This window comes from Protomyctophum parallelum (assembly GCF_964188405.1).
Source record: "Protomyctophum parallelum genome assembly, chromosome: 21".
NCBI classification, from domain to species: Eukaryota; Metazoa; Chordata; class Actinopteri; order Myctophiformes; family Myctophidae; genus Protomyctophum; species Protomyctophum parallelum.
The window spans coordinates 29,445,062-29,470,471 of record NC_139713.1 but is presented as its reverse complement, the minus strand read 5'-3'; the positions used below and the strand labels follow the sequence as shown (position 1 = coordinate 29,470,471).

At 42.5% G+C, this 25,410-nt stretch overlaps 1 protein-coding gene across 1 annotated transcript; it reads left to right on the top strand.

Annotated features, from left to right (window-relative positions):
- On the top strand, window positions 1–23,877 carry LOC310879615 (splicing regulator ARVCF-like). The gene is made up of 16 exons (XM_083794386.1): window positions 1–106; window positions 5,079–5,261; window positions 10,030–10,697; window positions 12,146–12,624; window positions 12,867–13,050; window positions 14,264–14,381; window positions 15,167–15,335; window positions 15,584–15,601; window positions 15,862–15,933; window positions 19,003–19,130; window positions 19,384–19,534; window positions 19,630–19,822; window positions 20,350–20,461; window positions 21,541–21,625; window positions 23,142–23,209; window positions 23,542–23,877. The coding sequence occupies exons 1-16, from the start codon at window positions 86–88 to the stop codon at window positions 23,632–23,634; spliced, it is 2,742 nt and encodes a 913-aa protein (XP_083650512.1). The 5' UTR covers window positions 1–85; the 3' UTR covers window positions 23,635–23,877.
- The last annotated feature ends 1,533 nt before the right edge of the window (window positions 23,878–25,410 follow it).

The window sequence follows — 25,410 nt, the reverse complement described above, 5'->3', positions numbered from 1 at the left end:
GGGAAAGACGCAGTTTTTGCACCTCAGAGGGGACTAATATTTGTCGTCTGTGTGAGGGGCTATTACAATCAGAGCAGATTTAACAATGCCTGCTGAAGTGAAAGAGGTAAGAATATATATATATATATATATATATATATTATTTATTTTACCTTTGAATGCCTCTAATATTTGCTTTTTTGCCCTACACCACAGAAAGCTCTAGCCCACAGCGGCTCTTTGCATTCCACCTCTGTCATGCTGCATGAAGGCACAGCACTACTCTTCTCTCACCACTGTTCGGTGCAATCTCCTTGTGTGTGTGTGTGTGTGTGTGTGTGTGTGTGTGTCTGTGTGCAGGGACGTACTGTACATATAGCATCTCTTACATGTGTGTGTGTGTGTGTGTGTGTGTGTGTGTGTGTGTGTGTGTGTGTGTGTGTGTGTGTGTGTGTCTAAAAACCATAAGCTTTTAAGGAGGGTATTGATCATTGGTTGCATTATAAGCAGTGGCTGTGAGACAGGTTCATGTGCTGCATATTCTCTAACACACACAGCTCACCATATAGCCTTGGTGTGTCAGAGAGACATTAAATCTGACCATGCAGTATTTAACTGTTTGAGGACCAGAGGCTTCTATAACATACAGTAAAGGCTTCTATAACATACATTAAAGCCATAAAGAGAAAGGAGGGTCCAGGTTCTCAGAGGGGAAAAATAAATAGATACATTTGTCGACTAATGTGTAGAGGCAACCGTACAGCTTAAATGTCTGAAATGAGAAGTATCTTTCATTTTAGATATCGCTTTTGGTTGCAATTAATGCACAGTATCTTCTCTAGATTGACACCTACTGTATCGATTCAATACCCTGATGGGGGGGGGGGGTTGCGGTCTGTTGTGACAGATTAGTGAATAATGTATTCTGATTTACTTCAGAGGCATGACTTCATGTTTTAGCATCCTATGGATATGGAGCCATTACGGTTTCAGCCACACTGCTCAAAGTCAAAACACATCATATATGTTATTGATAATTTATTCTAGACTTGTAAAATGGATTTACCTTCCAGCTCTGTCTTACCTCTACAAGGGGGAGTATTATGCATCCAGCATTAAGTGAGATTTCATGTCCTTGAGATGGGCGCTGAATCTAAACTCACTCTATATACCACCAGACTGTGAGCCTTTCAAAAATAAAGCAGCACTATTGGTCTTGATAGGAGAGTTGACTAGATTAGAACAAGCAGTATTAATTATGTCTTCTGCATCACCCCCAACCATAGACTGTAAAAAATATGGACAAAGCGTTCCCCGGGTCTAACATGGACGTAAAATGAAGCCTGTTATTCCTGCACTGTAAGTCGCCATCTTTCTAGATCCGTTTGGGCCCAGCTGGCCATTGGCTGGCTCCGTTTGTGTCCAGCTGGCCATTGGCTGCCCAGACAACGAGGCGGGACTTCCCCCCTTCTTCTCCGTTGGTTTTTATTTTGACTCGAGTGGGTGGGGACTCCCGATCATAGACTGTAACGGTAGCCACGCCCCTCAGAACATACGCGACTTTATGGTCATTTATTTTATAAATGGGACCATAATTTTCCAAAAAGAATATTATGACATTAAAAATTAGACTTTAAACTAGTGACTGGAAGCAGAAAGTATGCATGACCATGTTTATTAAGGTAATACAGTCTAGGTGAAGTTGGGCCCAAATACATGGACTTCTATGGGGCTATGGTTTTATTTTGGGTCCAGTGACAGCGCCACAACAGGCCATTATATGAACTTTCAGGAGTTTCAGGCTTCACAAAATATCTGTCTGACTGCCCCCCTGCCCCCAACATCTATACATTGCAACACATTTGTAAATCTAAAGCAGCAGCATGAGAGTGGGGCTGTTTACAGATGAAGCAGCAGAGAGCCTCAGCTTGTCACAGCCAGATGTACAGTACCTGTTCACTCTGAATGAGTGAATGAGTTGTGCGTTATTCAAATAAGGCCCTGGGGATCCCTGGAGCTTGAGCAAGACTCACTATCCCAGCCAAGAGCAAAACAGTTACTTAGCCAACTTACCATGGTTCTCCAATCCCTTAATTAAGCTGTGTGGTCCTGAAGAATAATACAAATACTGCCTAGTATCTGTCACTTTGGCACCACATAACTATGGTACCAATCATTTACCCATAGGTGCTCATGTTAGGATCCTCTCAGTGTGTTCTGTGTGTTCGTTTGGTCCTCTCTCAACCAGGCTCATGGAAACTGGGCCTGGTTGAAAAACCAAGATTGCGTTTGATCAAGCTCTTGTACTAATGAGCCCGCGATGCTCTTTGGCTCCAGACTTACTACATTACAAGAATTGCAATGACTGCAGTGTTTGATGCGGCTGCCTTCAAAATGGGAATTTAGAGTTAATTTAACAACATTAATAGAGCAGATTAGAACAGAATACTGAATAATTATGTGGGGAAATTGCCTGTGCTTCAGTTCTGCGGTAGGATAAAATGAAGGATACATTTAGATTAGTTTAGATAAAAGTCTAAAAAAAGAAAATCATTTACTGTTTAAATAGTGGGGAATCAGTTTTAGAAAGTTAATGGAATATGAAGACTTGTCACAGCTGAGTGACATGACGTTCATGAGCCATGTCAAACCACATTCAGAACTACATGCCAGTGCCTGGGCGGTGCAGTGGTAAAGTGCCTGCCCACCACCACAGAGGTTGTGGGTTCGAATCCACTGTGGTGCATCCGTCTATATATTAACACATTAGGCCTGAGAGGCCCTATGTTTGGAGGAGGGATTAAGTCGGGCGGGGAAGGTGATATTTATGATTATCACTGCATGTATTCCTAGGACGAGACGTGTTGGGGGTTGGAGGAGTAGGGCAAAGACTGTACATCTTCCCGGTGGGGGCTCCTCAGTCACTGTTAAGTGAGTCAGTAGGATACGACACACAAATGTGACAGGATTTGACTGAGGGGCTGCCATCCTGCAGCCTCCAGCTTCTCACCAGATGAGATAAACATTTTTTTCCCCCATAACCATAAACATGGTATGTATAGACCAAGTATTTGTTTACAAACATTGGGACTGGGCGCACTGACTGTTTCATGTAATCTATTCCCAACAGATCTCCAAACCTGTTGTTTTGGGGAGTGCTGGTTTCAGTCCATTCAATCTCTCTTGTGTGTGTGTGTGTGTGTGTGTGTGTGTGTGTGTGTGTGTGTGTGTGTGTGTGTGTGTGTGTGTGTGTGTGTGTGTGTGTGTGTGTGTGTGTGTGTGTGTGTGTGTGTGTGTGTGTGTGTGTGTGTGTGTGTGTGTGTGTGTGCGCGCGTGTGCGACGTGTGTGTGTGGGGCGTGTGCGTGCGTGTGTGCGTGCGTGCGTGCGTGCGTGCGAGAGAGCAGGCTCAATGGTGCTATATGTTATAAAGGACGTTGATTTAAATGCATAGCAAGGCTGGACTGTATAGCCTTGGTGCACCAATATAATTCTGTGTTGTTGAATGTTGATCATGTGCATGTGTGTAGTCAATAAAGCACAAGAAGCTTTAATTACAAAACGGACTCATCAATCGTGTTGGAAGGAAAGTAGCACCCAGCGTAGCACCCGGCGTGCAAATGTGACTTAACGACAAATCGTGGAACAATGTACTCACTGCTCTGCGTCTCATTGGTGGGCTATGGACAGTTCCGAAACCTGTCTACCAATGACATCATTGATAATGATGGGGATTCCAAGCTAATGGGAAATACCGTTTATTTATTCATAATACACACTTCAATGTCTCGGTTATAAGTTAGACATGAGCCCGCTCATATTATACAAATAACCGGGGTTACTTTTGCAACCTATAGATTTCTCTTCCTGGAAACTTATGTTGAAATAGAAGCCACTAATCCAAAAATGTAAAAGTTTGAAAAGACCATGCCATGTTGTCTTGTCTTGTCTTGTCGTACGTTTGTCTTGTTTTTGTTTCAAAACTTGATTCAGGTTATGTGGTTTGTATCAGTGTCGCTTCCATGTTAGGACTATGCAACTTTTCATTTTATTTTCTTATTTTTATTTTATGCTACCACAATATTTTGTGTATGGACTCACAACATTTTGTTATCTTTGATATGTTTCTTATGGGTGTGTCATATATACTGTCATTTGATTTACTGTATACCCTGAATCTTGAATAAACAAAACAGTGAAAAAAAAAAAAGTTTGAAAAGACCAAACTAGGCTACTGCTGATGTCACTGGCAGGCAGGTTTTTGAACTCCTCAGAGACTGAGTAGACATAAATGATGCCATCTTAGGTGGCTATATAGCTGAGTGGGTATAGAGGCCATCTGGGAAACAGAAGTGCCCCCACTGCTCCGGTTTGTGTATGTGTTAAAGGGTCCCTGCGCAAGATACTTAACTACTCCCTATAAAATACAAAATCAGTAATACGGTATTATTAATCTGATTCTGAAGTCTGATGGAATGGCTTCTAATACACAGGTATTTGTTTGCCTGGCTACAGCAGCGGTGTTTGTGTACCTACTTGATGATCTGCTCAGCCCTTGTTAGTTACACACGATTTTTGTGTTGATATTTGAGTGTTCACTGTAGGGAGTGAAGCTCCCCTCTGAGAATGTGGGCTGTAGTGCTTTGTGGTTGCAGGGCGGTGCAGTTTCCATACCATTTAGTGCCGCTCTCAACGGTGCAGTTGAAGAATGACCTGGGCTGGGATGGGGGGCTCAGTGGCTCACCCTGAATGTCTTCAGGCGCCAGAAGCAGTAGAGGCATTGCTGAGACTTTTTCACCACGTGCACGGCATATGGAGGGACGGTGCGGGACAGTGAACCTGAGATGATAGAATTCAAAATATTTCAAAAAATATATTATATTAAAATACTTTGGGATTCACGGACAGACGAACAGAAACACAGGAGCAAGAATTTGCCTTTCGCCTTCTGGAGATAATAAAAGGACAAATTAACTGGCAAACTTATTTTGTGTAACTGGTCCTATAGAAAAATCTTCTAAGCTTGACACCAGAAAGTAACATAATGTGTGTGTGTGTGTGTGTGTGTGTGTGTGTGTGTGTGTGTGTGTGTGTGATTTAGGAGCAGAGCTCGGAGGGGCCTTGCCCCTTGCCTCTGCCCTTATCCCTAGATTCTAAAGAGGCAGCTCAGGACCACCCATCCACCAATGATGATCTGGACACGCCCACCTCCAACATCTCCATGGTGACCTCTGCCAATGACAGCTCAACAGAGACAGACACACCACAGCAGACAGACACAGAGGTTTGAGACATTATCAGATTGAATGCATCGCTAGTACGCTGTTGGCATCATTCTTTTCTCTTCCTTCTGATTGGCTGAATGGCAGGAAGGGGACCTTCTTCTGCCAAAAAGGGGTCAGGTTCAAGTAACCTTGATAACAAGCTGCATTAGTTACTAGATTTTCAAGCCTAACATCATTACTTCGAATCTCACATAATGTGCTTCCTGTCACTCTTGTAATGTTTTACATGACTAATGATGACATAGGAACCCCCCCCCCCCCCCCCAACGCCCTACCTAAACTCTCTACCATTATTTGTGTCTCTAAATTTATTTTAGACAACCTAAATTAAACACATTCAGATTCTATATACACCCCTGGCTGTATACAACCTTCTCTTCTCAGCCCAAATGGAAACAGCAAATATATTGTCTTATCTTATTATTATCTTATCTATTTCCTGATGCATGCACAACAGTGTCTGTGCTTTATGTCTAAAGAGATAACAGTAATGTATTTTGTAGGGCGTATTTCTTCTTGCCAGGATTTATGAGCCATTATATGCTTTTAATATCAGACATCCATTAAACATACTTAAACTGATTGCCAGAGAGTACTATGTGGGGAGAATGTGAAACGTCATTGTACTGTATTTCATAAGACTAATTTAAATCACTTGACAGTTGTTTAATGGAAATCAATTGGTTTTGTTCAAAACAAGCAATGTTGTGAAAGAGTTAATGTCAAAATCGTCAGGCCATTGAATTAAGTGCAATTTACTGTACTCTACTCAACAATAGCTGGACCCCAGCTTGTCTCATCATGGTCCAATCTAAACTCATTTTCAACAGAACTCATTATTCATTGGCAGGCAAAAACAATTCATGATTTGCTGGTGGTGTACAAAGCCTAGAATATTGTGCTAGAATGAGGATGACATATGATTTCTAGGACAAATTAGTTCAGTAGCCTTTATGATTTAATGAAGGTAAAAGTTAATATTTAGATACAAAAGCATGTTTGGACTTTCCAAGAACACCAGCAACTGTCTCGGATGTCTACTACAGCATTTGGGTTTGGTTCAAGGGAGTTGAGAATACTGGCATCAAGCAGCCTATGCCAATATATGCCCATATATGGTTATATACAGTATGGAGAACCGGTTGTGAAAAACTGCAGCTCCGACCGAGTTGCTCAGACATATCATGCGCATATGGGACTGACCGATTTCAAACTAGGCGCACGCATCAGTGAGGACTTGGTAATATGTTTGGGTGAGTTCAGGTTATGGTTACTAACTTACTGTTGTTTCTAGTCAGAATACTTGAAGACTATGACATCATGGACTCCATATTTGGCCAACCTGCAATTCTATATGGACCTGTCTGACTCATCTATTCAGTGATGCGGTTCAGTGATGCTCCTTGAAATGTGGCTTTTATAAGTCAAACGCCACACAGAAGGCTACCGGATTGTCTGCAAAGCATTGCAAACTACACAGACAACTAGCTTGTTAGCTTGGAAAAAATGTCTCTCTGTGCCAGCATGCAGCTCATTGTGCTGCTGGTATGCAGCCTGTCACTGCATGCTGCGATATTACAACACGACGACTGGATTGACCCATATGATATGCTCAACTACGATCCGACCACTAAAACCATGAGAAAACCCATAGAGGCATCAAACTATCCGAGTCTGCCAATAAATATAAGAGAATACATTCAGGACTACAATGAAGATGAGCTGCCAGTTTTTAACCACAAAGAGGAGATTTTGCGAAAGCAAGTTGAAGATCAGAAGAGGAAAATTGCATTTCTTCAAGAACAGCCCACGTGCACGCCAGTGTTCAAACGATTTCTCACCAGGCTCCTGAAGAAGATAGACAGAATTGGTGTGCCCAGTGACCTCAAGAACATAATACGCCAAGGTGAGACTGTCCGCACAAGATGTGGTGGAGATTCTGAAGCTTCTGGGGGGTGAGGAGAGCTGGATATCAGAGGCGCTGGGCGATTCTATTGGCCAAATGTTGGTTGATCTCAAACCGCATGACTACAAATCCTGGAAGTGGCACTTTGAGGACACCTTTGGTGTGGAGATCAATACCGTCTTGAAGGTGTCCCTGTGCATGATGGTCATAGTAGTCTCCTCACTGTTGTACTCTCCATCCTGGTCTTTATATATGGCGGTATTCAGGCTTCCCTGGCTGTGGAACAGCCCCAGCCCCCCCAGCTGACAGATGTGGGACACTACAGGCTAGTGGTCGGGGATGCCCCTCAGCACAGCAGACTGGACAGGGCCCATGTTCTCCAGATGACGACCAATAGATTGAGGGAGGAGCCGGATCTGCACTGGGCTGACCAACCCTTCAGCGAGGACGTGATCAATTTGGGGAAGATGGAGTGCCCTCCTGATGCAGAGCAGCCAGAGGGAGGTTCTCTAATCTCTAGCCCATTCTGACCTGAGATCAGATTCATACGAGGTTTCCGCCGGACACACACTGGTCTGATGAACCCATTCTGACCTGAGATCAGATTCTAAAAATATCAGTCGTTCTTCGATTTTTCTAAAAATAGCAGACCTACAAGCTCGTATCGCGCCACTCGGTGGCACGATATGAGCTTGTAGATCTGCTATTTTTCAATAGCTAAAGCATAACATGATGCCAACACCAAAATGGGTGCCCGGTCAGAATGGGCTAATCTCTAGTTACTGACTCTCAAACTGAAGAAGACTCCGATCAGGAGGAAACATGGGAGGAGGTGGCAGAAGTAGTAGCAATAGCAACGTAGCGGCTTAAGTGCAAGTCAAGAAGCAACGACTTTTTGCACCACAGAACCTCTCTCACTGGACAAGTTTGAGGCATACCGATCATGCCGGACACCGGTGCCTGAATCTCAGAATATATAACTAGAATGGCTCTACTTTATGGTAAAACTTGCACTGATCTGTTGGTCTGTTTAGTACCACCTTGATAAAGAAATAAACTATATTTTGTTGCTTAAATTTATGTTTTCACTCATTGATTGATTGCTTCTCAGGTCAAATATTGATATGCGATTAAACATGCAATTATTTTTGATTAATTAATTACAAAACTACTACTTACTTTGATTTTTGAGTGGTGCAACCACTCCAAGGAACAGCAATGTCCGAGTTGCACCACTCGGTTCACACGGGTGGGATTTTTTTAATTGAGTTTCAGCTCGACTTTGAATAATTGTTCTGATATTAGAGGGGACAGTGATTGAATTATGAGACCTAGGGGACCCTATTTTCGTACATGCCTTACCATAAACTTCTTTGCCTTTTTTTTTTTTTTACTATTTTGAAAAACATTTGATATTTCAAATAGCCGATCTGCAGCGACATGTTGTGAGCTTGTAGATTGGCTATTTGAATTATTTAAAAATGTTTTTCTTTCAAAATAGTACAAAAAAACGTTTAGGGATAAGAAAATAGGGACCCAATTGTATAAGTTCTAATGTGTCTGTCTGTGTCTATTCTGTGATGATACAAAATATTTCTGCAAGTCAGATTATGTTACAACAATGCGTTGCATTTAGAGCTATGTTACTCTCGACTTCCGCCGCTCGCATGAATGCAGACCAGCCTCTCGTCTTTAGTAAATCAAAACAAAGGCGGGTTGTGTCATTAGAAAGCCTACTTTCCTTAGTGGAAGCACCCCCCACCACACTATAAATGGTACTTTTTGGCCAGAAAGGGATTTTCTTTCACCGGAGGAAAAATATTCTCTATGAGGCAGTTCTCTGGGCAATATCGGTAGAGGGCGCAGCGGAGTAACTAAAAGTATTTCTTTTTGATGGAAACAAAATCCCCTTTTGGCCAAAAAGTACCGTTTATACGTGTGGTGGAGGGCTCAGAGTGCTCCCACTAAGGAAAATAGGCTTTCTAATGACACAACCCGCCTTTGTTTTGGTGAGTAGCAAAAACTTTATTTTTATTTACGCTAAAGACGAGAGGTTGGTCTGCATTCATGCGAGCAGCTGAAGTCGAGAGTAACATAGCTCTAAATGCAACGCATTAGAGCTATGGACCAGAGCTAGGGAAAGCCCCCATATATGGTGACCAGGTCTCATGACATCATGTGACATCGGAGATCCCTGAGGTCATAGTAAATGCGACCTGCAGTCGCTACTTAGCCCATGGAGAATATTGGCCAGCAACTCTACATCTGACCTAAAGCTATTAGATATCCATATATAGATATATGTCAGAACCTGTTCTGACATTCCATACGTTAATCCTTCCCCATCCATCCTTCCTGCATTTTTATAGCGCTTTTTAAGTGCTCAAAGCGCTTTACAATGGTCCATTTATTCATACATTGGGAGGCGAACAGTCGACGCCAACGTCCTCACTTCCCACATGCACACACCAATGGTGGCAAGCTACCATGTAAGGCACCGACCGACTCATTGGAGTGAGACAACGTGGGGATCAGTGTCTTGCCCAAGGACACTTCGACATGTATACAGGAAGAGCCGTGATTCGAACCGCTGACCCACGGATCATTGGACAACCTGCTCTACCTCCTGAGCCACAGTCGCCCCGTTATAACATGCGTGTTGTTTTTTTCTCTGCCGCGAACAACAGTTGTCTTCCCATTCTGTCCACAATTGTAGGGGGGTATAGGGATCATTATTCATCAAGTCATAACCTACCTGTCTGTCTGTCTGGCACACAGCAATGGGAAATGGACCCTTATTATGATATATTTTTTACACTCAAAATGACACTTTTGCTGTGTACCTTTGTACCTCATTCTAGGACTCCAGAGCAGTGGAGCAGGAGTGCGAGCAGGTAGAAACTCCAGATACCGCTGGGCCGCTCAACCTCGAGATGTCTGACACGCCTGAAACACTTGAGACACCTGATACACTTGAAACACCTGAAACACCTGAAGCACCTGAAGCAACTGATACACCTGACACATGCCAGCCACCCTCTCAATTTGTTCAAGAAATCCCACCCGAGCAGTCCACGTCTGCAGCAAACAGCCAAGCCGCAGAGTCCCTTGCACCAACAACAACCAGTAGTACCACTGTCACTACACTCACCTGGCCAGTGGAGGCTCCGTCTGTGAACACAGAGGGCCAGAACAGCAGCCACTACAACGTTCCCGACAACTTCGGTGGCCTTGGAGGGGACATATGTCCAGGGTATGGAAGCCTGTCCCGAAATGGTCTCCCCAGCTACTGGCCCTCAAGAAACCTCCAGCCTGGGACTCACTACACCCTGCCCCTTCCTCCCAGGGACAACTATGGTCCTATGAGCCTCGGCAGCCAGGCTGAAGGTGAAGACCATGGGGAGCGAGGCATGGATGCCCAGGATGCTAAGACTGACCACCCGCCTGCCAGTTACGCAACACTGGGGGGCATCCACCAGTTTAGACCCATCACCACCTTGGAGCTTCTCAGGGAACCGTCCCGCACCAGGTAATTAGTGGGTAAAACAGCCAATAGAGCAATAGCCATCATTTTACATTTTTGTACATAACCCAAAAGTGTAATTATCATAGAGACTTTTTCTCACCTTTAATGAAACAATACAATGGCCGTGTTAACTTCTCTGTGGTAGGTGTTTTGTTCAAGCATTTGATTCTCATTAAAGCAGTTAAGGACATTCAATTTGTGTCACGGTCACTGAAATATGGATAGGCTCTCCCTATAATGGGGTTACCTTTAACAAAGGCTAATGGTTTGCATTTTACAGACCACTGATTTTTGATGTGTGTAGGTAGCTGTCTCAGTACTGGAGGCATCTTCTGTACAGAGATGTTCAGTACTTAGGATCACCATCCTCACACATTGAGATTAGACATGAGAAGGATGTGAGGAAATATTTATTTCAATTAGTAATATATTTTATTATTTTTATTTGCCAGGTCAAATTTATACTGCATAGGCTAAGTTAAAGAATAAGAATCTATCCGTTTATCACCTCCAAGGAATTAAAATAAATTAAAACAAGGAGGCGGGAATGATTTAAATTAATACAGCTCTAATGAAGAAACTGAAATTACACGTCGTGGGAGCATGGTAGTATACAGTACGTGTATGCGTGTGCATGTGTGTATGCATGCATGTGTGCATGTGTAATCATGTGTGTGTCAATGTGTGAATTGTAAAAAGAAAAAGAAAAAATAATAACAATTCTCCTGAAGCAATTTTCTCCAGAAGCAATTAAGTCACTCAAAAAACATGCACATTAATATTCTATCCTTTTGCCGCAAAGGACCTGCAGTGATAATTATAAATATTATGCTTACTTAGTGGAGTATAAACTCCACTGTATGGCGGACCGGTGTTGCATGCCAGAAATAACCGACATAACGTGTCACGGATGCAAGTCATGCAACACGAAGCGGGACACTATCATGCGATGAAGTACAGTATATAATGGATTACTCTCCGTAGCAGTACGGCCCAACAGAGATCTTTAGTTTGTCCCATGCAGCCAGCCTAGTGGGCAGGAGAGACAGATGGGCTGACGTTTAGGAGCAGGTGCTATCAATCATGAGATGGCAGCCTGCCACAAAGTCGATAAATAAGGAGGTTTCACTTGTTACTGCATGCCAGACGCTCTTTCCTCAACCCATATACAGCACAGTGACTAAACTGTTCACAAAGGATATTGCCCATGCACTCTGGGATACAGTTTCATTCACTGGGCCTCTGTCTTTAATTGGGATATGTTAGATGACTAACATTGCATGCATTAAATGATACCACTACTTGAACGGGGGGTTTTGCTAATGTTAACAGTAATCTCCCTCGACTCCACCCTCATGCACACACATTTGCACACTGTCTGTCTGTCTGTGACACACACACACACACACACACACACACACACACACACCTCTCTCTCTCTGTTTCTGCAGAGGTGGCTATGAAGACGCCATCATGCCCCAGGTGGATGCCAACTCAAACCCGTTCTACCAGACAGTGTCCCGGGCCCAGACCCTACAGTTCCCCCACAAACGCAGCAGCATGGTCAGCCTGGACAGTATCCGCAGAGACCCTCGGTGGCGAGACCCCAATCTGCGGGAGGTGATATCCATGCTCAGCCACCCCATGGACCCCGTCAAGTCCAACGCAGCCGCCTACCTGCAGCACCTGTGCTACGAGAACGACCGCATCAAACAGGAGGTCAGGCAGCTGATGGGGGTGCCAATACTGGTGGAGTTACTGGACCACCCCAAGCCCGAGGTCCACCGCAAGGCCTGCGGTGCCTTACGCAACATCTCCTACGGCAAGGACCACAACAACAAAGTGGCCATCAAGGTCTGTGAAGGTATCCCGGCCTTGGTGCGACTGCTTAGGAAGTCCAGCAGCATGGAGGTCAGAGAGCTGGTCACAGGTATACAGACACGGATGTCTTCGCTGTGTTCCCATCAGCACATGCACACAGACGCAGGCATGCACCTACACACACTTCTAGTTTTTTGTATTTTTACTATTTTAAATATTTTCTGATTAAGTTACTGTTAGTTACTCCAACAGATATTTTTGCTAATATGTTAGTATAATTGTTTGCTTGTTGTTACTGTAAATAACTGCAGTGTCCCTGGAGCATAATAAAATATGACATTTTCTTTATAGGAACGCTGTGGAATCTTTCCTCTCATGAGCCTCTGAAGATGAGCGTCATCAACCACGGTCTTCAGACTCTGACTGATGAAGTGGTCATACCACAGTCGGGCTGGAGGAGAGATCCTACTGAACACTGTAGACTCCAGGACACTGAGTGGACCACCGTCTTTAAGAACACTTCTGGATGTCTGAGGTAACCAAGAAACACAACACAATACAACAGCAAAGTCTGTCTTTATTGTGTCAAATTGTATTAAAACAATCTTTTAACGGTTCATCAGCAAGTCTTCCTCTAAGCTTTATTTTGTATAGCGGCTGACCCTCTCTATCCAACTATAAATGCACCAAGTGTGTGTACGTCTGAAATCCACATAACTCGAGAACCGTTCAACCCACCTACTTAAAAGTCGACACACCCGTTCCACACCCCCACAGGGAGTGCAGTGCCCGGTGTCGAGTTGGTCGGACCCACGGTTGTCCAGAAACGCCACAAAAGGCCTCTGCCTGGGCCACAGCTGACATCACAAGGCCTCTGCCTGGGCCAGACTCCATAATTGGGCATAAGTGCAGTGCCCGGTGTCGGATCAGCCCTTATTTGTCATATCGGGTCATATCGGTATTGGCGAATATGCCAGTCTAACTGTAGAGCCTTCACCCAATTCTTGCTTTGTATGTGCTTCGGCAGCCACGGTAATGGTGATGGCGTACCATGCATGCGCAAGCCGGTTATTATTATTACACTGTTGTAACTTGTTGCTATATGAGTCTATGACAGAGTTGTACAGTGTTCAATAAATGGAACTCGGTTTATAAAGTTACCAGTATTCTTTGGTCATTCTACACTAACCACAGATCTGGCACAGGTGTAAGGGGTTGACACTATGGCAGGTAAATAAAATGTTTGGGCATGTGGAGTATGCTTTGGAGTTGCCCAAACTGCAAGTGCACATTTGAGTGAGGAGTCTGCTATAAACACAACACCAGATATACAGCTGGATAGCTATAAACACAACACGAGATCACGACACTGGTATATGGGTATTCGGAATCGGTATCGGCTAACACAGAAATTGAGGTATCGGGAATCAGAAGCGAAAGAAATGCATCAGGACATCCTTGTGCTTTCATTTGAAATTCTACATACTGTGAATAACATTTTCAAATGAATCAATGAATTTTCAAACAAATCAATCAGTGATTCATTTCTCCCCCTTTATTCTTGACATATTAATTTCTTTCATATTTTCTTCGTATTATTTTTTTCTTTTTTTTCTTTTTTCTGCCTCAAGATCTGTCTCAACAGCTAATAATCATAATCATAATCATAATAATCATCATCATCATCGATTATAATAATAATGCATCTTCCTGTTCTCTCAGCTTGCTAACAGAACTGGTTTCCCCAGGAATGTGAGCTCAGATGGGGCAGAGGCTCGACAGAGGCTGAGGCAGTGTGAGGGTCTGGTGGATGCTCTCCTTCACGCTCTTCACTCAGCTGTGATCAACAAGGAGACTGACAACAAGGTTACTGAGGCACACTGCACATACTACACTAGTCTTATCTGAGGAAAAGTCAACCCAAGACCAATTTGAGAATATAACTTGAATCTGCTATTATAGAGAGAAATACCACGACTAAGCATTTTCTTTGTATTTCCACAGAGACTTGATTTTAGCCATTGATGAGATGTCATTATGTGGGAGCATGATATTTAATTTATGTTGGCACAGAAAGGCAGGAGAAAATGAACCCTGGAAATTGAAGCTATTAACGCAATACAATAGATCATCATCTGACTTGGCACCCAAAAAAGGTTTTCCTTTTGAGAAGCATTCCAATTCTAAATGCATTATCCAGTTATGTACAGGTACTCTCTGTATATGCACCAATATTAAATTTACATTGCATAATTGATTGATAGCCAGGTCATTGTAATGTAATCCCATAACCAAAGAGTACACACACCAGATTAAAACCTGCCAGTCTGCTGACTAGTTAATCTGGCATCTTAATTTGTTTAGTTTTTTTAAGAAATAAAAGTCTGTCACAATATTTGGTTACGTTTGTTTCATAGTTGTCAATGAACATTGCTGAATACGATTAGCCCAGTTGCTTTCAATTTATATGCATGCAGCCAAGTGGAGCATATTGTTTGCAAAAAACACAATTTTGTCTGTCTGTCAACAGTTTTGTTTGACTTTCTGTGATTATCATTAAGTGAATTGGGATGTGCCTGTATCCTGTGCTTATGAAACCTTCTGTGGTCTTGATTTAATCAAAATGTGATGTCATTCTTAATGTCTTTCAGTCAGTAGAGAACTGTGTGTGCATCCTGCGAAATCTATCCTATCATGTTCACAAAGAAATACCAGGGGCAGAGCGATTTCAAGAGCCCTTCTCCAATCATGTGCCAAAGTCAGGAGGGCATCAGAAGAAAAAGAATGAGGCCGACTGTTTTGGAGGGAAGCGAACCAAAGGTGGATATAGAATGATAAGTGAATGAGTTAATTTACTTATTATTATTTTTCTACAATAGCATCTTATCTGTTAAACAACGATCGATATAATCCACATGCTTTAGTCGTGTCACGTGTGCCAGTCTGGCCAATTCAATGCTCTCTGAGCTCTGAGCCTGATAAACGTGACAACTTTTGTGGGCTGCTGCAACACAATCTAACCTTGAACTCCTGGTCTCTCTTTTGTTTGTGCCTTCACTATTCAACAGAGGATTGGTTCAGTCAAGGTCAGTCTGCTTTAATTGGTTCCAAATACAGTTGTCTTCACAGTTTGTATATTTGTATTGAATATACAGAGACACACAGTATTCAGGTATATTCATGTATTATTGTGTGTGTGTGTGTGTGTGTGTGTGTGTGTGTGTGTGTGTGTGTGTGTGTGTGTGTGTGTGTGTGTGTGTGTGTGCGTGCGCGCATGTGCATGCATGTGTGTCTGTGCATGTGACATGTGTGCACATGCTTCTGCTTGTGGATTGTGACTGTACAGGTTGGAAAAATGGATTTATGGACAGAAAATATGGTACATTGGATTTACCAAAGCGTACAGAACCAATGAAAGGTAATGAATAGTTCATTTGACTTAAAATATGCCAATAAAATAATCTTGAACCCAAATTTTCATGTGCTGTGCACAGCCATTTCCAAAGGGGGTCATATTTGAAAATATGACCATCTTTTAAAGTCTGACAGCCATTCAGCCCGATTACTGTAATTGCTGTACCAGAGCACCACCATGTGGCTCTCTTTTACAGCCGATGGCAAACCACACGACAGTGTCATTACATTTTGCATAGCACATGTTGCAATGAAAATGGCAAAAACAGAGTCTATTTGATTTAAACCAGCAGTCAGTACATAGCGTTGTTGTCGGGAGGAAGCCACCCAACTCCATTTTTGAGGTTTTTGTTTTTTTTTGTTTTGCATACACTGTCTGTGTGTTGTTTCGAAAATATGAAACCAATGAAAAGTAGTAGAGCTTGGGACAAAAGCTCTTAACTCCATTGGACCCTCAAACTGTCTGCTAAAACAGCTAACTCCACCACCTCTCCCCATCTCATGCAAGTAATTGACAATATATAAAGTCAAAACACCAACTTTGATGAAGGCATATTGCTTTGTTTTCAAAATATAAGGTTTCCTTAATTTCCTGAAAAATATATTTCTTTCATTTCCTGAAAAATGTACATTTTGGAGTTAAGTGGTTTCTTCCCGACAGCAGAGATATATTCATTGAGGAGTGTTGCATTATTGAAAGCGATTGGCCCAGTGTGTCAACAACTAATAATAAGGAAAGTGGTACAACAATGTGTGAAGGTGAGTTGCAGTGGACTAGACAAGCAGTTGAATTATGCTGTCAGAACAGAACAAAGCAGAGGCATTCCTTTCTCCTTCAACTTAAGCTCTGAACTTGACATCCCTATCTTGGATACGTCACTATAGGCCAAAAACAATACAATTATGAATAGGCATTATAGGCTAACAAAGTGCAAAACGGAGGAATACAAGGATGGAAAATGTGTGGCTATAAATGAAAAGGGGTAAAGACAGGTACAGTAGAATGATTGATTCAGTCTAATGTGAGCAGGTGTGTTGGAGTGGAACAGGTCAGGTGAACAGGCTCATGGGAACTGGAGTTCTGGCCTATCTTTTCCACTGTACTGTATAGGTCATTGTATTTGACCCTTTAGCAGTGAATTATATTCAGCTAAGCACCATCCTCTGGTGGACGGATTTGCAGACAGAAAGACATACAGTACACAAACAGACTCATTATCTCTGCCAAAGCAAAGGCCAGGCGGATATTATGTTTTTGCCCCTCTCCGTTTGTGAGTGTGTGAATGTGTGCGTGAGTCTGCATGGAACTAATCTTGCAAACCTCTTGACCGATCAGCAAACCTTTCGTGCACGTTGCCAGTAAACCAATACGGGAATATCTTTCGAATCTGTGAATGACACATATGTTATTTAATATTTTTGTGCTGTCCCTCTGGAGTACTCAGGACAGACATGCGTGCACAAATCGACCAACACAATGAGATTAACTATGATGCACAAATCGACCAACAGAATGCGATAAACTAGGGATGCATGCATGCGTTCCTGCACCCGCCACACACCACCACACACAAATACATTGTGATACCATGTGGCCCACAGTACAAATACACCAGACCCATATATGTTGGGTAAAGTACAGCAATGTGAAAACAATGTGTAGAAACTAGATGTATGAGCTGTTGCGACAGGAAAAGGAGTAGGACATCCAAAGGAATACAACCACTATTCTGACTGTCAATCATCTGTTGTTTATATACTGTATATTTTCCAACGGCAAAAGCTGTTTCGGTTTGCATTTCTATACTATGCTTGATTCCAAAGTTGCCAGTTCTGGTTACACATTTGTAATAATATTATCCCATGCCAATAAAGCCCCATCAAATTGGATTTCAGAGCCTACTGAAAGAGAATCCCCCCCCCCCCCCCTAGCCCTGGTATACTACTAGATGCTGCCAATTCCAACAAGAAATACAAGTGGACACCTTTTTAGTTATTAATAATGAAACAGAAAACCATTCAGACTAGCAAATTGTGGCATACTGTATGCCGGGTGCAAACTGGTGCATACAGTGCATGTATACAAGATACAAGCAGTTAGTGGCAGAGTAACTACGTTCTGTTTTTGTGACAAATGCTTGACGCAATTGAAGGCGATATGGAAAGCTCCTTATCCCTAGGAGAAGCATCTCTCTCTCTCTCTCAAAAAAAAAAAAAAGGCTTATATTAGAGATGCTTTAATATCTATCCGGCCAGGTGTTAATCCGAATCCTGTATACCTGCTGTCACGGTTGTTGTGCCAGTGCCAGGCTGAGTGAGAGGGACCTCACCACCAAAATGTGGAACACCCTACCAACAGTCATTAAGACATGTGAATCCCTTTACTCCTTCAAAACCGCTCTCAAAGGGCACCTACGGACGGCTGCAATTCGAAACTGGCCCCCGTAAAATCCGAATCTCCCCCCCCCCCCCTTTTCCCTCACTGTATATGTTTATTTTCCCTTTTTACCTCCATTATGATGAATTCCTGTTCTGCTCTTTGACTATATTGAAGTGTCTATTTGTACGTCTCTAAATGTTTTGATGAATTGAACATGGTGGACCCTGTTGTAAACAAGTGTAATGCTTAATTGGGTCGTCCACTCACAGTTAACAGTCTTTGTATTGAGTTTGTGCTCAGGTATTCTGCACGATGGGATAGCTATCACTGGTTGTTAGACCAGCCGAGGATAGACTACATCCGGGACGATTAATCAGTCAGCCAGCAATCTGAGTCTATTAGGCTTGCCTGCTGGTCCAGCCAAAAACATAATATAATTTGCAGTGCATCAAGTATAACAGGCAGAACAGTGTTGATCTGGGGGTAGCCTGCATATCTTATGGGCCACTGTGTGCATACTGCTGGCTAATTCTTAATCTGGTGTGGGAGTATTCTGTCTAACAATAAGTTAGGATGACTTTAGTTTATCTCATGCCCTCTCTCTCTCCCCACACACACACACACACACACACACACACACACACACACACACACACACACACACACACACACACACACACTTTGTCTTTAAAGGACTGGAGCTACTGTACCAACCAGAGGTGGTGAGGCTGTACCTTTCTCTCCTCACTCGCAGTCAGAACCACAACACCCTGGAAGCAGCTGCTGGGGCTCTGCAGAACCTCGCTGCAGGACACTGGGCTGTGAGTGAGATGTAACAGATGCTACAGTGCTGTGTGCGTGCGTGCATGCGTGCGTGCTAAGGTTGTGTGTGTATGTGAGCTATTTTGTCTGCAAAGACATTTGGTGTAGACTGGGAAACACTAGAGAATCTTGTATACTGTAGAGCCCTGGGGGACGCTGGTCAACTAAGTATGGTTTCGTGTCATACTCTGTTGTAGAACACCTTCATCATGTACGAGTATAAATTAACATTTTCTTTGTTTCGGCTCATAGTGGTCCAGCTTTATACGCGCAACAGTCAGAAAAGAGAAAGGGCTTCCTGTCTTGGTGGAGTTGCTACGTTCCGATGCTGACAAGGTGGTGCGGGCTGTGGCTATTGCACTTCGCAACTTGGCCATAGATCGACGAAATAAAGACTTAATAGGTGGGGGTGTAGCTTTTGACTAACAACCACACACATACTGTATAAGCACATGCACGCATAAAATACATTATAATGTTGTTTTTCTCTCATTATAGGGAGCTATGCTATGAGGGACCTGGTCAATAACCTGCCATGTGGCCAGCAACACCCAGCAAAGAATCTCGAGTCAGATACAGTGGTGTCTATTTTGAACACAATCCATGAGATAATTTCCGATAGCCCAGAGAACGCACGGGCTCTCATACAGGGCCACACTGTTCAGAAATTGGTAGCCATCAACAAGACAAGGTTTGTGTCTTCCAACTAACAAATTCAAAAACATTTTTTTTAAAGGTGAACAAAATTATGGAACCAATTTTACAATAATAGTTTTGTTTACATCCCAATGTCATTGAAATTTTTCTACAGCTGAATTTATACAGATGAACTGAAACGATTCTGATGATTATCTTAAATAATATCAGGCGATTATGTAATAATTGTGACAGGCCTGCGGCCTAGTAACACGTAGTATGAGCTCTACACATTGTGCTCTTTTGTGGACATTATGTTTGGGGTCCTTGATCAAAGGCTCAAAGGAGCACCAACCGCCCCTGGATACGATGTGAGAAGGAATAGGCGGGAAGGCGGGATACATGCGTTGCATTAGTCCATGCAGTTTAGATTTCCTCAGAAGCGCCATAGTGGCCAAACATGCCATTGTTCACCTCTAATTGATCATTGGAGAGGAGACATTCATTAACACAGACTTCGTTAATTCAAGAGGATTCATGTACACAATTAGTATTGTTTTGATATGATGCATGTTTTTCCAGCCAATCTGTGCGTGAGACCAAGGCAGCATCCCATGTGCTTCAGACAATATGGGCCTACAAGGACTTGAGGGGTAGTCTTTGTAAGGCAGGTTGGAACAAGAGCCACTTCAAGGTATGTTCCCCAGTCTATTCCCCTTGCTGTTAATTAGTCTAACTCATTTGGGGTTCAAGGACCCCCAAATGAATGTACACAGCCAATGTATTTAGCCGCGGACTGCTATTTGGAAAAAAAGATTTTATTCCAAGATTTATTTTTTTAAGCTTGTATATATCAGCTATTTTCAATACATCTATCTATGAATGCACCAAGTCTCTGTGTGTATGTACATACGTACGTACTTGTGTACATAACTCGAAAACCGTTCGCCCCACCGACTTCAAATTCGACACATGCGTTCCACACCACCACAGGGAGTGCAGTGCCTGGTGTTGAGTCCGTCGGATAGCCTATTGTCCAGAACCAGCACAAAAATTGCCTTTGCCCGGGCTCTGGACCTGATCAACCCTATATCTCCATATATGGAGCTGGCCTGTTCTGACATCACAAGTTAACACTTCATAAATATGCATGCCTGACACAGAACTCTATAATAAAGGGACACAGAGAGACAGATACAGAAAGCTCCATATATGGGCATAAAATATGGGGCACCTGTTGGTGACGCTATAACAGGCCAATGTGAAAAGGGTGGGATATATTCCTCAGCCTAGCAGGAAGGAACATCTGTGAAAGATTTCACGTAAATTGCATGCTGCGTTCATGATTTGAGGCTTTTTGTTCAAAACGGGCCAATCCTGTAAACTTTGAAAGCCAATGTTAGACAATCAGTATAGAATATGAAATATCGGACAGATCTGTCTTGAGCACATGACTATAGATACTGTGTAACGATTTGCAGGATTTTTGGACAAAATATGGAGGAGAAATATCAAAACATGTGTTCTACAAAAGTCGGCCTCTTGGTGGCGCTATAACAGGCTGTTCTGGAAAATTTGGGGCAGAGGTTCATCGTTGGCATCTAGGGAGTGTGTGTGCAAAGTTTGGCACCCACCGACCGACAGACAGACAGACAGACACGAGGTGGGGACCCCTGGAATGCCCTCAATGACTCCTGAGGGTCCCCAGAACCCACTTTGAGAACCGCAAACACAAAAGCATAATGTTAAAGTTGTTATGATGTAACCCTGCAGCCAACTACAGGATCATCTAAAAAATCAAAGAGTGGAAAACAAGGCAATGATGACATCACCCTGCCTCTCATGGAGAAAAACCAAGGTAAGCTAATTAGTTGAAACATTCATCATGTTAAAAAGTAGTGGACTCAATCGAGTCTTGAATCACAGACCAACTATAAACCAGTGTTGTTGTGGATAAGGTTAATATACTGCCACACAAACCACCAGGACTTATATTATTAGTATGATATTAAACGAGTGTCACAATCCGGCCCGTGGGGCCATGACAAATGGAGGAGGATGCGCACCGGGAGCGCACTCGCCTATTAGCTTGCATTGCACCGTGTGCTCAGTGCGCCGTTTCCGAACGCGCCCATAGATAGGAGAGTACCGGTACACTAAAGGGAGGCCCTGCAGGCCAGGCCAAAGGGGATGTGACACAAGAGTTGCAATCTATTATCACATTTATTTATTCAGATAATTTTAGAATGACGTGTGTGTTAATTATTGGGCTCTATCTTGTACCACCCCTTATCCCTAAACTTATTTTCAATGTTTTACTAATTTGAAAAATACTTTAAAATAGTTCAACTAGCCGATCTACATCGACACACTGTGAGCTTGTAGATCGGCTATTTGAAAGGATTTTCAAAATATTAAAAAGATCACACTTGTGTGAAGTGAGAGGCGCTCTTCCAGCTCTTAATATCACCATACATCATCAAATGCTCAGTGTTTGCTCCGTGGTACAAACACACAAAGCTGTGCATAGGAGGAAAGGCAAAATAGTTTAGGAATAAGGGTCACCATATAGAGATACAGTAAGGGTAAATAAACTGTGTCAAGGTTAGTAGACAGACATGCCCTCCGTGTATGAGTGCATACCAGATGAAACCATACTTCCACAAGGAATCATACTCCCACATGGAACAATCCAAGTGAATCATCCAGCCGTGGTCTGTGCCTCTGCACAGAGTTTTGTTTCATATCCATCCCTTTTTTGGAAAAAAGAAAACGGTATGAATGATGTATGAACTTTGGGGTGAGCATGACAGTGCTCTATTTGCAGAAAAAAAATCTTGTTGCATTACCCTTTAGCTCTCTTGGATTTCACTTTGAATGAGTATGCTGCCACAAGGTTTGTGGCAGCTAACCCTAACCCTAACCCTCAGCATGAATTTTGTATCAGTTTGAGATATTCATCTCCAAAGAAAAACAAAGAAAGGTGTTCTCAGCAGAGCACAAATCTCTGCCCTATCTCTCCAACTTTCTGTCTGTCTGGACTCTGGGGCATGTGATGACATGTGTTGGGCATGGGTCAATGGGTCATGATGGGGCAAGGAATGGGGGTAATGGATATAATAAAGGACTGATATTACATCATTACGATGCAACCAGAGTAAAGAGATGTAAATGGTATACTGTGGCATGTTGTCATCACTACTCACTACTGTAGGACAACTATGATGTTACAATGCTATAACCTAATGCATTGCAATAATGTGTGCACGTCTCTCCCAGCTCCAAGATCGCTCGTGTAATTCTGAATAGATTTACACTACACCCTAGGGTATAATCTGACTGTGATTACACACTTACATTTTCTAATTTCCCAGATGGCTACTCCACCTTAGAACAGAGTGGGGATGGAAAAGGACACTTGATGGAGAGAGAACCTATCCAGGTAATCCATTGGTTAAATATTTATAAAAAAACAGATTATCCACTTTCATCCTGGGATCCCTGTTTTCCCATGTCATAGGCAGAAACGTAAAAATAGCAAGAATGGCAAATCTACAAGCTCACAACACAAGGCAATGCGATGTGTTTATGTGCTTGTAGATCTGCCGTTTTCGCTACTTTCGCTGTACACTGTCATACGATTAAGTATAAAATGGGACAGTGATTTATAAATAAATAAAAAGATGACATCAAAAGACGTAAGTTTTCTGCCTGACAGCGACCAAATAGAACTTTCCTGGAACGCTTCCCTGTTTTTGTGTGTTATTTATCCAGGCTATCCCTGAGAGAAAGCTCTTCATCAGAGCTGGGAGGCCTGCAGTGGGCTTGGTGGAAAGCAAACCTCCACCACTTGACTCCTGGGTCTAACGTTGACGGCAGGGTCAGGCAAGATCACATCCACATTCCATCGTTGGTGTATGAATGTTAGGCATTTCACCACTCTTGCACACAGATGAGAGGAAATGTTTTTTGGCTCAAATTGCTCTGTTTTGTTTGCAGGAAATATTGCTGTCGAACATGAATGTGAAGATTATCTGGGGGGTAATTTGAATAGATATTAACCAAGATGATGATATTCTTCTGATAATCATAATGAATCACGTAGGACTGTAACTGGCCCTCTCTTCATCTTAAATATATTAAAGTAGTATACAGTATAACTGAAAACAATGTAATGTATGTACATTTTTTAGCCCTACATAAGAATGAGTGGATTTATATAATACATACTTTCTTAAACTATGAGTTTGTGTCCTTGTGATGAATGCTGACCTAAGTCTTGTAGACCTAAGAAATGTAAGAATGACTGACACAATGGAATCAAAGATATTAAACATCATCCTCCAATGGAGATGTAGGCGTATAGCCTACTCGTCATACACATCCAGGCTAATTGGAATTGACACATTTCTTGACAATTTACCTTATTAGATTGCAATGTTTTCTTTCAGCAGGTGCTTGGTTTTGTTTTCTGAACAAATTGAAGCAAATGGCATTGTAAATGTGTAATAAAAGATTGTTATTATTCTAAATGAAGGTATTTATATTGTAATATTTATTGTAATACTCATGTTATTTATTAACAGTTGTGAATGTTATCACCTGGTAAGCAAAAAGCAGTGAATTAGCTAACATCGTTAGGCTATGCTATATTCAGTAGTGCAATTTTGCTTTGCAGTGGTCCTCTTTTTGCATTGCGATATTGAATGGAAATAAATTAAATCCATAGTTTCTAATTCTTGTTTTGTTTTATCTTTCATAACACACACACACACACACACACACACACACACACACACACACACACACACACACACACACACACACACACACACACACACACACACACACACACACACACACACACACACACACACACACACACACACACACACACACACACACACACACACACACACACACACACACACACACACACACACACACACACGTTATGCCAATTCCTGATTTCCCCTATAATCCCGACATGATAACTCAGTAGCTGGTGATATGGGAGGGCTGTACTTGGTTCATTATGTAAACAAAATATATGTACTGTCCATTTCAAGACAAGCTGTACTAGATATTAAGACTACTCTGACCTCTTGTGGAGGTCCCATGTTATGAGTCAACATATTGACAATGACGGTTGACCACTATAAATGTGCAGAGTATAGACATGTAATATTTCAATGTATTACAATGCATTTAAGTAATCAAATCAAGATTGTTTTTCTTATTTCTTGGCCCCTTAGTTGTGTGTAAAAACTAAATTCTTTGTATTCAGTATTGAATTTAGAAATTAAGAGTAGTTATTTTCACTTGTGGCATGTCACAGAAATCCATCAAAGGAGCTTATCAAGAAGACAGAAGATGAGGAGAAGTTGTGGGTATCCATAGCGCACTGTAAGTCTCTGGAAAAGAGAGAGAGGTGGGCCGAGCAGGGCCTAAGTGAGATCTCCCAACATGTCAGCACAGCACATTGGACAACACAGCCCTGCCCTCTGCACCCAATCACAAGATCAACAAGGACAAAGCTGTTTTCTCTCTGCCCCCAATGCCAACCTGTTGTCCCTCAAGGAAAGAATCTACCCTGGATAGGGTGGAACGATTTGCATGTGTCCTCTTCTGAGGATCCAACTG